At 36.0% G+C, this 15580-nt stretch overlaps 1 protein-coding gene across 1 annotated transcript in view; it reads right to left on the bottom strand.

The window, feature by feature from the left end:
• The window catches only part of DMD (dystrophin), a 2243521-nt gene that overhangs the window by 1343681 nt on the left and 884260 nt on the right, over nt 1–15580 (bottom strand). Inside the window, exons 28-29 of the mRNA XM_060293058.2 lie at nt 13110–13244; nt 11330–11479 (exon numbers count right to left, since the gene is read on the bottom strand). Coding sequence (XP_060149041.1) covers nt 11330–11479; nt 13110–13244 — 285 coding nt within the window. The remainder of the gene's footprint in view (nt 1–11329; nt 11480–13109; nt 13245–15580) is intronic.

The raw sequence follows: 15580 nt of genomic DNA, 5'->3' as shown, positions 1-15580 counted from the left end.
AGGTCTTAGGATTTCTGTGTCGGGAACTGAGGTCAAAGATTAAATACCAGAACAAATGTTCTTCCTACCATCTCTATTTACAAGGGTTTTAGGAGATATGTGTCAAGAACCAGGGGCAGAGACAAATATATACATATTTCTTATATTACAAAAGAAGATAGAGAAGATAGAGGAGCAAAACTCTTTTCTAATTTAAATACTGTCTTGTCTATTTTTCTTACGTTAAAGAGGGCTGGGCTATTGGCTTTATTATCTGTGTGTAAATATTACACAGGTGAGTTTTTCCTTCAAAATCTAATCACTCTTGACCAATCATTCAATTACAATTATTATGAGAGCAAGTTGCATAGTCCACCACTCAGCTCAAAAATAAAGTCACCTTGAGCACAGATGTTTGGCCTAACAGTCTGCTTGCGGTGCATTTTTTACATAAAGATGACAGTTTTAACACAGAGCATTTACCCAGGAAAGTCAAAATTCAAGATATCCAATAACCTTTCTTCCAAAGTAAGGAAAGAAAGCACCAAATTTAAAATGTGAAAAATGTAATCCTAGAAACTACAACCATAGTTAATACTCTAAGAATTAGATTAAAATTCTACCTTTCAAAATACTAAAGCAGTTAGCATTGGTCTATCATCTTCACTGAAATCTTTTTAAATAATGATGTTCTGTAGAAATAAGTCTAAGTTCTGTAACTCCTGCATATATTCAAAACCAATTTAGGTGTAAAATTAACCAAATATATAAAGTAACAATTGGGGCTGGCATCATGGGCTGGCAGCCTGTGCAGTCATGCAGTACTCCATGCTTATAAGAACTCAAGCTTGGTTTCATGTTTTGCTGTCATTCTCCTGAAATTCTTAATTTTTGAACAAGGAACCTGCATATCCTCTTGTACTGGCCCTAAAAATTAAGTAGCTGATCCTGATTACAATAATTTGGGGGAAATGGCCAATAGCTATAAGGTTGAAATAAGAATCCAAACAAAATTGGGTAAGGTCAAGAAATAAATTTTTTTAAAAAACATGAAATTCAAATTAGATGCACCAGGACACAGTGACATACTGGTGGAGGAAATATGAATACAAAATGAATGACTTCCAAATATGAGTATAATTGGAAGGTAAGACTCCAAAGACCAGTCTCTTAGTTGTTTCGGGATATAGTCAAATACATCCTAGAGATACTGGATACATTAACTGAAGATAATGGAAATAAAAGTCCCTTTTCTTTTGATTGTCCACATGATTGTATGTGTATGGTTGAGAATAAGATGATTATTTTGCTGGAAACTATGGGAGAAAGGCACAATAACTGACTGTTTCCACTGCAAACTGTTTTACTGACTACTACTGAGTCTACTGTACCGTTCATTAACACTTCTGCTTATTTTGAATTCCTCTCTACGACAGAAGAGCTCCTATTCCAAATGCTTTCCACTCTCACTTTCTCAAAGGCACTGGTCCTCTATTCTCCCACCCCCACTTCTTCATGCCACCAACCTAAGACATCCTAAAGAAGAGTTAGCTCCCTCTCAGGTATGGAGTCTCTCATGAGTAAATTTTCTCAGTCTTCCTAATCTTCACCTGAAATTATCTTCATATTATCTCAGTTCTCTTTTTTCACTCCTGAAGTTCATCCTTCCATTTTTGCTCAGGTATCCTCTCCTGTAAGACCTTGCTCTTACATATTAAGAACATATCTCTATTGGATCTTCCCCCAGATTACAAACAGGCTTAAATCTGCACTGTTCTGACAGTCAATTAGGTGTAAAATTACCTCTATCCTATTACTCATGAAACTGGCCCTTCTCTCTCCTTTTTTATCATCAAATATATTTTTTCATTATCAAACACATGCTAATTCTTTTTTCTCCTGCTTTATTGACATGTATTTGACACATAACATGGTGTAAGTTTAAGGTGTACGAGGTATTGATTTGACACATTTATAAATTGCAAAATGATTACCACCCTAGTGTTAGTTACCACCTCCATTCCATCACACAATTACCGTTTCTTGTTACCAAACATGTTGAAGAATAATTTACATTTACTGCCTTTACTTTACCACTGCCAATTTCTTCTTTTACGCCAATTTAATCTCACAGTTGCCCCTCTAGCAACTGAACAAGACAACTATAATTAATAAGTGAAGGAGTAAATGGGAGTTGAGCAAACAAATCCAGCCGGTAGAGACTACTTTTACAAGTACTAGGTTCTGCAGTTTATGTATGAACAATGTAGGAAGAAGAGAAGTAAAAATTATTTTAAGTATTTTTATATGCCAAAAAGGAAGTTAACTATTAGAACTCGGCTAATTCTAAGTTCATTAACTCTATAATTTTAAAGAAAATTCAGAAGTTAGTAACATTTTATTGATACTCTTTACCTATAGTAACTTTCTTTATCTACTTTTCATTAAAATTAGACATGTCAAAAATCTTAGTCCATAAAAATAATCTGATCAGTAATTTAATACATAGGTGCATTTTCATTGGCCTCATAGTTTTGCTAAAAATTATACTTATACCTTAGCAGTAAGACAGGTGAAGAGACAGCATGTAAAAAAAAATCTGCCTTCTGTAATCATCTGGAGCATAAGCTTAATATCTCTTTATGGTGACAGCAGATTTATAGACAGAGGCCAAGACATTTGATATTTTTTTTCCTTAAGGACACACCAAGTAAAAAGAGCTATAAAAAATAACCTCGCTCGGGCCTCCCTGGTGGCGCAGTGGCTGAGAGTCTGCCTGCCGATGCAGGGGACATGGGTTCGTGCCCCGGTCCGGGAAGATCCCACATGCCGCGGAGCGGCTAGGCCCGTGAGCCATGGCCGCTGAGCCTGCGCGTCCAGAGCCTGTGCTCCACAACGGGAGAGGCCACAACAGTGAGAGGCCCCGCGTACCGCAAAAATATAAATAAATAAATAAATAAATAACTTTGCTCATAAAGAAAAATATGAGTGGCTTATATACCTCTTACTGCCTGCCAGACCACAGTTAGATCTGCTAAGACTACCTTTCTGATCTGCTGGAGAGAGAATGGTGAAGAAAGAGAAGAGTCCAAGATTACCTTAAGTTTCTGGCCTGAGAAATTTAAAGAATGAGTTGACATGAATGAGAACGGAGAAAACTGTTGGGTAGGTTTGATAGGAGTTCAAATCTGAGTATGTTATGTTTGAGCTGCTTACTAAATATCCACATAGAGACATAACAGAAGGGTGGATATACAGTTCTGGAGTTTAGGGCAGAGGTCTGTATTAGAGATAATATTTTGAGAATCCATTAGCATGTAAAGAATATTTAAAGCCACAACACTGCATAAAATATCCAAAGCAGTGAGTGAAGAAAGAAAAGACAGCATGAAGCTTAAAACTATTTCGCTTACAACTGGATCTAGTTAGGCAAAATTTGTTTCAGAATTCTTTCTTATGTGTTTATGAGTGAGATTGGCATGGGACTTTGCTTCTTGTACCATTTTCATCCATTTTTAAAATTGAAGTATAGTTGTTTTACAACATTATATTAGTTTCATGTGTACAACACAGTGACTCCATATTTTTATAGATTATACTCCATTTAAAGTTATTACAAAATAATGGCTATATTTCCCTGTGCTGTACAATATATCCTTGTTTCTTATTTATTTTATACATAGTAGTTTGTATCTCTTAACCCCATACCCTTCTATCACCCCTCCCCTTTCCCTCTCCTCACTGGTAACCACTAGTTTGCTCTCTATACCTGTGAATCTGTTTCTTTTTTGTTATATATATTTGTTCATTTTATTTTTTAGATTCCTGAGACAAACACATATGTAACAACATAGATTAATTGTCTTTATCTTAGTTATTTCACTAAGCATAATACTCTCTAGGTCCATCCACATTGTTGGAAATGGCAGAATTCGATTCTTTTTTAATGTGCAATATTCCATTGTGTGTGTGTACACACACACACACACACACACACACACACACATATACATACATAAATACATATTTTTTGTATTCCTTCTTTGTTGATGGACACTTGGGCTGCTTCCATAACTTGGCTATTGTAAATAATGCTGCTATGAAGACTGGGGTGCATGTATCTCTTCAAGTTAATGTTTTTGTTTTTTTCAGATGTATACCAAGGAGTGGAATTGCTGGATCATATGGTAGTTCTATTTTTAGTTTTTTTAGGAACCTCATACTGTTTTCCATAGTGGCTGCACCAATTTACAAACCCACCTACAGTGTACTAGGGTGCCCTTTCCTTCACATCCTCACCAACATTTGTTATTTGTATACATTTTGATGACAGCTATTTTGACAGGTGTGAGGTAATATTTCATTGTTGTTTTGATTTGCATTTCTCTGATGATTAGCAATGTTGAGCATTTATTCATGTGCCTTTGGCCATATGTACATCTTTCCTTCTTGTACCATTTTTGTCAAATTTTAGTAAGAATATTTTCTAGCCATATTTTTCAGCCTGTCTTAATCAGCTTGGGCTTCTATAACAAAATATCATAGATCAGTGGGCTTAAACAGCATACATTTATTTCTCACAGTTCTAGAGGCTGAGAAGTTCAAGATCAAGGTATCTGCAGATTCAGTGTCTGGTGAAGGCCCTCTTTCTAGTTTGCAAATGGCCTCCTTCTTGCTGTATCCTCACGTATCTGGAAGAATTATCTCTCTTTTGTCTCTTTATCTCAGGGCATCTCAGATCTTCCTTTTGGAATTTCTTTGCTTTAGAAAGGATTTGCTGAGATAAAAATCTCAATTTCTGTTTCTCTGAAAATGTCTAATTTGCCCTTGCAATTTTGCTAGGTTCAGAGCTCTGGGATGGTGGTAATTTTTTCTCAATATCTTGAAAACATTTTTCCAATTTTTTTTCTGATTCTTTTGTTGTAGTTAAAAAGTCTAATGTCAGTCTAAGTTTCATTCCTTCAAAAATGATCTGTCTCTCCTCTCTGGTTGCTAATGTAAATTTATCTTTGTTTTTGGAATTCTGCAGTTTCATTGTGAAATGTCTAAGAGTGGATTTCTATTTATTTATGCTGCCTGTTATATATTGTGCTTCCTGGTTAAGTAGGTTGGCTCTGCAAGTTATTCCTCAGTATCCTTCACATATTCCCGCCTATCCATTTTCTTTATTCTTGCCTCAGAGTCTCCCATTAGACATAAGTTAGACATTCACAACCTACTCCCAATATATATTTTGCCTTCCTGTTCATACTGTCTACCTCCTTAGGTTTTGGTACCACATTCCTTACATTTCAATTTCCTCATAACTCATTTTTTTCAACTGTTTAATATACACTGAACACAGCCATTATTTTTTTCCAATTTTTAGAGTGATAATTTTAATTTTAGTACTCATATTTTGATCTGTTTTTCAAATCTTCCTCATCAACTTTTAGCGTCTTATTTCTTCATTTGATTCTCACTCTCATTTCTTTAACATTTCACCTACTTATATTAATTACCTGGCAATTCTAGTACCTGAAATTGTAGAGGAGGTGATCTAAATTCACTCTGTGTTGCATGTGATTACTTTGCTTCATGATGGCTTGTTTTCTTGTGCTTGTGGGGTTTATCGTGAGCTCAAATTTCACAAAATTTAGTCTGTGAGAATACTAAGGTGCTTTTCTTTCTAAGAATTTGGATTCACCTCTCACTAGTGGTAGGGTGCTACCAACCTGGAGCTACTTTAACTTAATATCTTGTCTTAGGGATACTTTGACTCTTACTGGTAATAAACACTCAAATAAGCAACTCTCACAAGAACAGGCCTACGGTTACACATTTTCAGATGAGATGATTATAATTATTCTTACTTTTAATTTTATACTTAGAGTGGGAAGAGAGATAGACATATTTTTATATTGGGACGTTTCACAGACAGAATACCCCCGTCCATCATGGTACTGAAGATATAACCCTTGTTTTACATAGAATCTCTGTTCACCTCCCCCCATTTGCTTGAGCCTGAGGCTCAGATTTCTACTGTATCAAATGGCTTAAGTTAACCAAACTCTGGGTTTCTAGCATTAGCTTTTAGCACTAAGGCAATACAAGGGTCAGTGCTCATAGCTGTATTAGTTTTATGACTTTAGTTTCATCCGCATTTTTTTTTTTTGTCCTGGCCTTGAAAGGTTTACCCACTTCCTTGCAAGAGAGAAAACATTTAAAACTGTATTTGTTGGAAATTTCCCAGCATCTTGGTGCTTTGAAGAGGGCATTTTAGAAAACTGAGTCTGCCTCATCCTTGGGAATGGAAGTCAGCCCCTTCTCAACATATGTGGAGTTAATCAAATCTACCTCATAAAAATAATGTGGGGATTAAGTTTAACACTGTTTATAATTGCTTAGCACAAGGACTGACATAAAAATGCACTCAGTAAATTGTAGCTTTTACTATTTATATTATACATTGATATTTTCTAAGAAGTAAACACACTGACAAAATCATAAAGATATTCTTTTATAGATAAATGGTTTTCCAATAATTCTGACCTCAAGACTGATATACAGTCACTTGTTTTCCTGGATTACTTTACAGTTTTCCTTCAGTCAATATTTGTCTATTCTTCCCTATCTATGCTAAGGTAGATGTGACACTCAGTGACCAATTCAAAGTTCTAATTACTGGAGCAATTAATGAGTCCCTCAAGCTGCCTATCATGAGCGTTACTACTAAACAGAATCAACCAATTTAGATTTTGCTTCTTCCCTTTTACTGTCTGCTATTTAATGTCACGTGAAAAAACTTATACATGACTTTGAGAAGACCACAAATGGGGGCATTAACAATACACAAGAAAGATGAAATAATCACTAATCAAGAGAACTGGTAAAGGCTTTGGACTTCTAAATACATGTGATTTTAATATTTAAAACTCTAAAATGCTTTTTATAAAAATAGTCATCCCTAATATTTTTAAACTCATACTGTAAGCTTTCCTTAGAAATTGGGAAACTAGTTACTTGCAATATTCACTTCTTACCAAGCAGCTTCTATTTTTAATATAAGGAAAAGATCACTGAGATTGAAGGCAGCATGGTCAACCAGTATGTGCCCAGGCTCCAAGAGCAGAGACTTGGGTCTAAGCATACTAGCTTTGTGGCCTTTGATACCCTATCCATTTCTATAAAATAGGAATGTACAACAGAAGTCCTTATAACATAAGGCTGCTGTGAGAACAAATGAGAAAATGCATGTCAGACACTTGGAGCAGTGCCTGGGCCTTTGTAACAATTATACTATTCTTGCTATTATTATACATTTTGCTGTATCGCTAACAAATCGTCTGTAGCTTGGTTACTCTGTAATAAGTTGGAAAAATTAGATTATTTGGTACAATTTTTGGAGCTGTTTCCTGGTTTGCTAACCATCTCTCAAATCATTACTGTGAGTAGAAAATGTAGTGCCATATGATTATGAAGAGTGAAAGATGCCTTTTCAAGGAATGGAAATAATTTATCACTTATCTGAATGCAAACTCACACTCTGAAATTAGGAACAGGATCTAGCAAATCTCTTTTAAATATTCATAGGCAATAAAATCTCTGGCTGTTTGATTGATCTAACAGGCAACTGAATGTTACCTTTGTTCTGCATAATTGCCCCTACAGGAAACATCAGTTAGGCAATTAAAAAAAAAAAAAAAAAAAAAACAAACCTTTGACATAGGCATTTTAATCAAGAAGAAAATGGGCTAAGGCTCATATTCAAGATAAAGGGCACTTGTTTATTAATGGAAAAACTGTTTTTCTTTAGCCAAAAAAAAAAAAAAATCAAGAAATTTATGGCTTAAAAAAATTCAGAATTTATGACTATAACAATCCAATATACAACACAGATTTTTTAAAAAAGGAAATCAATTTTAAAACTCTGTTACTGTAATTATTTTATTTCCCCAGACTCTTAGATAATTATCCCAAGGCTGCATCTGCATTGCATCAAAACACCAGTCTTTTCAACTGAATATTCAGTGGGAACATCCAAATGACTGATTTAGCTAACAAAGTACTAGATATTTCTCTATTACCTAGATAGTCTGGAATTGATCAAAGTACTCAGATTATACCCTGAGAACTAGGAAAACCCTGTCTACTCATCCTTTTAACTCAACATCTTATTTTTAAAGTCACATTGGCATACTAAAGACTAGCAGAACAGAATTTGAGAAGGATATTATCTCTAACATGATGTGGTTTTCATCAAAGCTCTAAAGCACCAAATATGCTTTATTTACATTGCCAAATTACTCTCAGGTTATTATTGGCTAGATATCTTATATAAGCATAGCCAGGGCTAAGAGTGGTTTCAAGTTTATTTATTGTTACTATAGCGTTCTGTTTAATTGATTACAGTGTGCCTTTTGACTTTCTTTTTTGATTGAACACTAATTTCTAACCTGACACTAAAATTCAAATACAAATACAAGCACATTCCAATTCTATATCAAAATCCAAATGTAAATGACCTCTGACCTAGTTGCCACCTCGGAATACCTACTTCTGCCCACGTCCAGTAACAGTGCGATAGGGTCAAGGGCTAAAGGACTGTTTAGAATCGCCTATTTCCAGTCCGTAGTCCCTTATATTGATATGGAGAAAGTATGATTAGACTACTAAACAAAGGTAGTGCAGGATTAAGGATTGTCTGGAGTCTCTGCTAATCAGGACTTCTTTCTTTCCAGTGTATAAACATGATCAAACTTCTCCCCCATGTAAATAACAAAAGGTTCCCTGCATACCGTCATAGCTACCATCCCTCCTTAGGACCTTTCTTTGCCTTCACAGCCAAGCTCCTCACAAGGATCGTGCACACTTGCCTTCCCCGTCCTTTTCTCTAATATCTTCTGTATCGCACTGTCACCAGAGTCTCTCTATCCTCAGGAAAACTCCATCAAAACTGCTCTAGGAAAGGTCACAAGTGACATCCTTTTTGCCCAATTCTGTCTTCATCTTACTGGGCTTCTCCACCCATACTTGACAGTTTTTCATGACTCCTCTTTATAAACTGCTACCTGCTAAGCACCCTGGTTTTAACTTGCGTCTCCTCTTACCTCTGATCATTTCTTCTCATCTCCTTTGTAGACACTGTTTCCTCAGCCGAAAACTTGATATGGGGTATAACTCTGAAATTCTGTCTGATTCTTTTTCTTTTGGCTTATTTGGGATGACCTCAGGAACTCTGCAGTTTTAATTAGCACGTAGCCTGACAAATTCCCCATCTGTGTAACTAGTCTGAATCACTCTCTTTAACTTTAGGGCTGTGTAACTCTCTCTTACTGGATTAGGGAATATCTCCACCTGGGTTCTCCGTAAGTACTGCAGCAGATCCTGTTGCTGCCCAGCCACATAACCTCTTAGCCTCAGAACCTCTAAGTTCACTTGAAGCTTTGGTGGCCAGTATGTGCACGCACTGCTAGATTCCCACCTTAAGCCCCCACATTTCTCAATTTTACTGCTCTAGGACGCCCAGAAGTACTGGGATTTTATGCACCCAAGGGCAATCCTCAAACACAAAGGGAGGAAAATTGGTGGACAAATGTTCCAGCTTCCATTAGCCCAGCGGGACAATTCTAAGTGAGCTCTATGATACTGGTGTTCTACCTGATTTCTTTAAAGCTCCCAGTGGGACTGAGCTCAGTAACTCCCAATGGAAACTCACTCATAAAAGCATCCTTTATCAGACTTCCAACATTTCATTCTCCATTCTCCCCATGCACTCACTTGTCCTTCCTTCACTCGGGTTGCTTTTGATTAATATCAAACTTAGACATGTCTGGCTCAATGGGGGTAAAAAGTGACATGTGATCTTTCACCTCCAAACTTGTTTTTTCTTACTTTCTCAAAGTTGTTTCTGAAAAATATCTGATACTCAGTCACCTGAGTCAGAAACCCAGATACTCTTCTGAATTTTGCATTTGCTCTGTATCTATCACCAACGGCCTTGCCTTCAACTGAGCTAAAAGTATCGCTTCTTACTTGGTCTCATTGCCTTCAGTCTCCCTGTCTCTTAGACCCCCCACCCTACTGTCCAGTCTCCACAGAGGTAACGTAATCAGATGGTGGCACCTCTCTTCTCCTTCCCCCTTATAAGTTAAACCCTTCAGTGGTTCCCTAAGTGCATGGCTCTACAGCAGGCTTTTTGTGAAGCATAGATCTCCCTTAGCAATCTCACTCATGCTTATTTGTTCAGGCTCACCTTCAACCAGACTCCCATTTGCATTCTGTGTTTTAGCAAAACCAAATACTTCCAATTTTCTGTAGCTGCTGGTGCCTGCCTGCCTGGAATCACCCTCTTACTCTTGCCCATTTGGCTGTCTCCTATTCTAATTTAAAAATGTAGTTTACAACAAATCTTCTCTAGGAAAGTTACCCCAAATACCTTTCACTGCTGACCCACACAAGTCTGTGTCCTTTTCTATGTTCTCTAATCCTCTGTCGTAACTTTTAACCCAACATTTTGCATCTTATAAGGATATTATTTGTTTTCATGTCCTGGAACACACTAAGAAATGAATAATTTTTTGCTTAATTAATCAATGACTATAAGTAGTGAAGTACAGATACTTTTTCTGACTTATTACCAAACCTTCAGTGTCTCACATGTTACAGATGCACTTAGCAATCAGATACAAAAGTAAACCTCATTATGAATTTTTTTTTCCTTCTTGACAAATAATCCATTCTTGATTTAGGAGACTGTATGCGAAATATTGTTGGATTCATAAAAATATGTTATTTTTTTCAATTTTGATTTGAAAAATTCACACCATATGTATTAATTTTTAAATATGAAAACCCCTCTGTTATATATAAATACAAACTCATATTATTTGGGAACAATAAACAATATCCAATATCTTGGGCACTAATAAAATCACATGTATTATTAACAGATTATATATGACCATAACAAACATGTGTGTACATGTCTGAACAGAGAAAGAGAGAGAGAGAGGTGACGATACCTACACATATTAGTTAATCTTGCATATGGAAAAGAACTGTGGTCAGATAAGATCCTATTTTGAGCACCAGATTAACTATTTACTCATGTGAAGATTTGAGCGAGTTACTGTACTTGGTCTGTCTCAGGTTTCCTATTAAAACCCATACTTTATAAAGTTTTAGTAAGATAAAAATGATATGATACACATATAAATATTTCATCCATGTCTAGAACTTGAAAGTTTCTACAACCTGGAAGCTGAGCTAATATTTAAATTATTCCTCATTTTGACTGAGAGGCATAAAGGTATTTGCTAGTCTTCATGCAAATTAGTTTAAAGAGATTTTTTCACTCTTCTTGTCATACCTCTTCATGTAGTTCTCTCCAACGAGAATTAAATGTCTCGAGTTCCTCATTGATCAGTTCATCCATGACTCCGCCATCTGTTAGGGTCTGTGCCAATATGCGAATCTGATTTGGGTTATCCTCTGAATGTTGCATCAAATTTTCAAGTGACTGAAATACATTTGCAATAATTACTATTTCACTTCTTTTTCTAAATCCATTGAACTAACCCAAAATGCTCAGTATCTTCTGATTCACATATAATTAAGTTATAAGCAACTTAAAGCAATATTTAATTGGGATAACAAAACATGAAAGATCATTGTTATTTCAAAACTATGATGTTGCTCCATGTCAATCTTCATGGGCTTGTGGCAGGACTATGGAATGGGGTACATAAAAAATGATTCACGGCCACCTTCTTCTCTGAGGCTCTCTACTATAAAACCTGGAAGGTAAGACACTCAATTTCCCAACTTCTCTTATAGCTAGTGATGGCCAAGTGACATGATTCTGACAATGTACACAGGTAGAAATTCAAGAGCAGAGTTTCCCTTCTCACATGAAAAAAAAAAAAGTCACAATACTTTAGAAGAAATCCCTCTGGCCTTCACACTTTTTCACACATATACGGCTTACAGGTAAAGTAGCCATATTTGGACTGGGAGACAATAAAAACAAGGATGAGGTCCTTCAGTCTGTTCATTTAGTAGGATAAGTGCATGATCACATCCTTTGTTCTGGCCATGACCCTTTTACTCATGCGGTATAACTTTGCAAGTTTGTTTCATCTTTTTTGGAAGATGCTTCACACTGTTAGTTCACAACGAATGTTTGGTCACTGAACATCTCTGAATAGGACAGGGACATAATTATAGTCTATTTGAGGCCTCTCTCATTGTTCTTTGATACCTCTTCAAGTTTTACAATTCTCTTGCAAAAGTAAGGAAGTTGGATATAATCATGCCCAGGTTTCTGCTGCAATGTCCCAGGATTCCAATTCTATTCACTCAAAAACATTTCACATTTTCTTCACATTGTGATTAATTTATGTACCTTATTTTAGCAGATTTACAAAGGGGCTGCACTACAAGTGGCTCTACACACAATACATAGGCTAAAACTACATATTCATTACATATAAAGGATTATCCAAAAGTACAATAAAATGCATAGGACATAAATGATTGTTAGAAATTCACATAAATCAAAGCTTATACATGCAAACTCCTTCAAATTTTACTTTTTAAATATTTCCAAAATAAAACTTGAAAATGTACTAAAATTCTCTATGTACTAAAATGTATGAACATTTTAAAGATACATTTCCAATATCAAAGCATGCCTATTTAATACTTTGAAACATTCTGTAAGGTATAAATTTATGATTTTAAATAATTAAAAATATGTTCCAACTCAGTGAAGGTAGCTTTTAAACTGGAAATAATGTTTTACATTATCATCCTGTTTATCTCTACTCCAATGGAGCAAAACTGTGCATTCAAACTGTCTTTGCAGGTCTGTAGTAGATTTAAGCAGGTAAAGAAAAATGTAAACATAGAACATAGTGATATAGCAAAAGGCATATGTCCTCTCTAAGAGGTTATTTAAATTCTCTTTAAAATCTTAACACTGGAAGGTTCAGAGAGGAATCAAAGGTTTCATCCCAAGTGCTGGTGCTGGGGAAGGAATAGCAACTATACACTCTGCCTGGTTTTCTTTGAATTTATTTTCTATTTGATTCTTGACATCTTTCAATAATGCATATAAATTATCACAATTATATTAATTCACAACTTACATCTAGCACCTCAGAGATTTCCTCAGCTCCACCAGGAATATTTTCAGTGGCCTTAAGTTTAAATTCTACTTCATTTAGCCACTTGTTTGCCTTCTCCAAGTATGACAATAACTCATGCCAACATGCCCAAACTTCCTGTGAAAGAAATGTATATCACAAATGAAATATTTTGATAGAACAGTGAGTGTGCGATTTTGCCATTTCCATTTTTAAAACTTCTAAAAATAAAACATATGTTTTACCTTTTCTTTGTAGATCATTGAAAATGCAACTAGTCAGTTTGAGCATCTAATATGTCCATAATTACAAATCATTAACAAAATATTTTATTACATGAATAAATTCAAGACTCAGTCATTTACTTTTTTAAATAAAAAATAATTCATCAACATTACAGTCTGGTCCTTCTCAAACTCTTCCAAAATATAGCAGAGGGAGGAACACTCCCAAACTCATTCTGTGAGGCCACCATCACCTTGATACCAAAAGGATGTCACCAAGAAAGAAAACTACAGGTCAATATCACTGATGAACATAGATGCAAAAATCCTCCACAAAATACTAGCAAACAGAATCCAACAGCACATTAAAAGGATCATACACCATGATCAAGTGGGGTTTATTCCAGGAATTCAATGATTCTTCAATATATGCAAATCAATCAACGTGATACACCACATTAACAAACTGAAGGAGAAAAACCATATGATCATCTCAAGAGATGCAGAGAAAGCTTTTGAAAAAAATCAACACCCATTTACGATAAAAGCCCTGCAGAAAGTAGGCATAGAGGGAACTTTCCTCAACATAATAAAGGCCATATATGACAAACCCACAGCCAACATCGTCCTCAATGGTGAAAAACTGAAAGCATTTCCACTAAGATCAGGAACAAGACAAGGTTGCCCACTCTCACCACTCTGATTCAACATAGGTTTTGAAGTTTTAGCCACAGCAATCAGAGAAGAAAAGGAAATAAAAGGAATCCAAGGGCTTCCCTGGTGCCGCAGTGGTTGAGAGTCCACCTGCCAATGCAGGGGACACGGGTTCGTGCCCCGGTCCGGGAAGATCTCACATGCTGCGGAGTGGCTATGCCCATGAGCCATGGCCGACGCGCCTGCGCGTCCGGAGCCTGTTGCTCCGCAACGGGAGAGGCCACAGCAGTGAGAGGCCCGCGTACCGCAAAAAAACAAAAAACAAAAAAAAGGAATCCAAGTCGGAAAAGAATAAGTAAGGTGTCACTGTTTGCAGATTACATGATACTATACATAGAGAATCCTAAAGATGCTACCAGAAATCTACTAGAGCTAATCAATGAATTTGGTAAAGTAGCACGATACAAAATTAATGCACAGAAATCTCTGGAATTCCTATACATTAATGATGAAAAATCTGAAAGTGAAATCAAGAAAACACTCCCATTTACCACTACAACAAAAAGAATAAAATATCTAGGAATAAACCTACCTAAGGAGACAAAAGACCTGTATGCAGAAAATTATAAGACACTGATGAAAGAAATTAAAGATGATACAAATAGATGGAGAGATATACCATGTTCTTGGATTGGAAGAATCAACATTGTGAAAAGGACTCTACTACCCAAAGCAATCTACAGATTCAACGCAATCCCTATGAAACTACCACTGGCATTTTTCACAGAACTAGAACAAAAAATTTCACAATTTGTATGGAAACACAAAAGACCCCGAATAGCCAAAGCAATCTTGGGAACGAAGAACGGAGCTGGAGGAATCAGGCTCCCTGACTTCAGACTATACTACAAAGCTACAGTAATCAAGATAGTATGGTACTGGAACAAAAACAGAAAGATAGATCAATGGAACAGGATAGAAAGCCCAGAGATAAACCCACGCACATATGGTCACCTTATCTTTGATAAAGGAGGCAGGAATGTACAGTGGAGAGAGGCCAGCCTCTTCAGTAAGTGGTGCTGGGAAAACTGGACAGGTACATGTAAAAGTATGAGATTAGATCACGCCCTAACACCATACACAAAAATAAGTTCAAGATGAATTAAAGACCTAAATGTAAGGCCAGAAACTATCAAACTCTTAGAGGAAAACATAGGTAGAACACTCTATGACATAAATCACAGCAAGATCCTTTTTGACCCACCTCCTAGAGAAATGGAAATAAAAACAAAAATAAACAAATGGGACCTAATGAAACTTCAAAGCTTTTGCACAGCAAAGGAAACCATAAACAAGACCAAAAGACAACCCTCAGGATGGGAGAAAATATTTGCAAATGAAGCAACTGACAAAGGATTAATCTACAAAATTTATAAGCAGCTCATGCAGCTCAATAACAAAAGAACAAACAATCCAATCCAAAAATAGGCCGAAGTCCTAAACAGACATTTCTCCAAAGAAGATATACAGATTGCCAACAAACACATGAAACAATGCTCAACATCATTAATCATTAGAGAAATGCAAATCAAAACT

Source organism: Globicephala melas, chromosome X (assembly GCF_963455315.2).
Source record: "Globicephala melas chromosome X, mGloMel1.2, whole genome shotgun sequence".
NCBI lineage: Eukaryota > Metazoa > Chordata > Mammalia > Artiodactyla > Delphinidae > Globicephala > Globicephala melas.
This window is presented reverse-complemented; position numbering and strand designations above follow the sequence as displayed.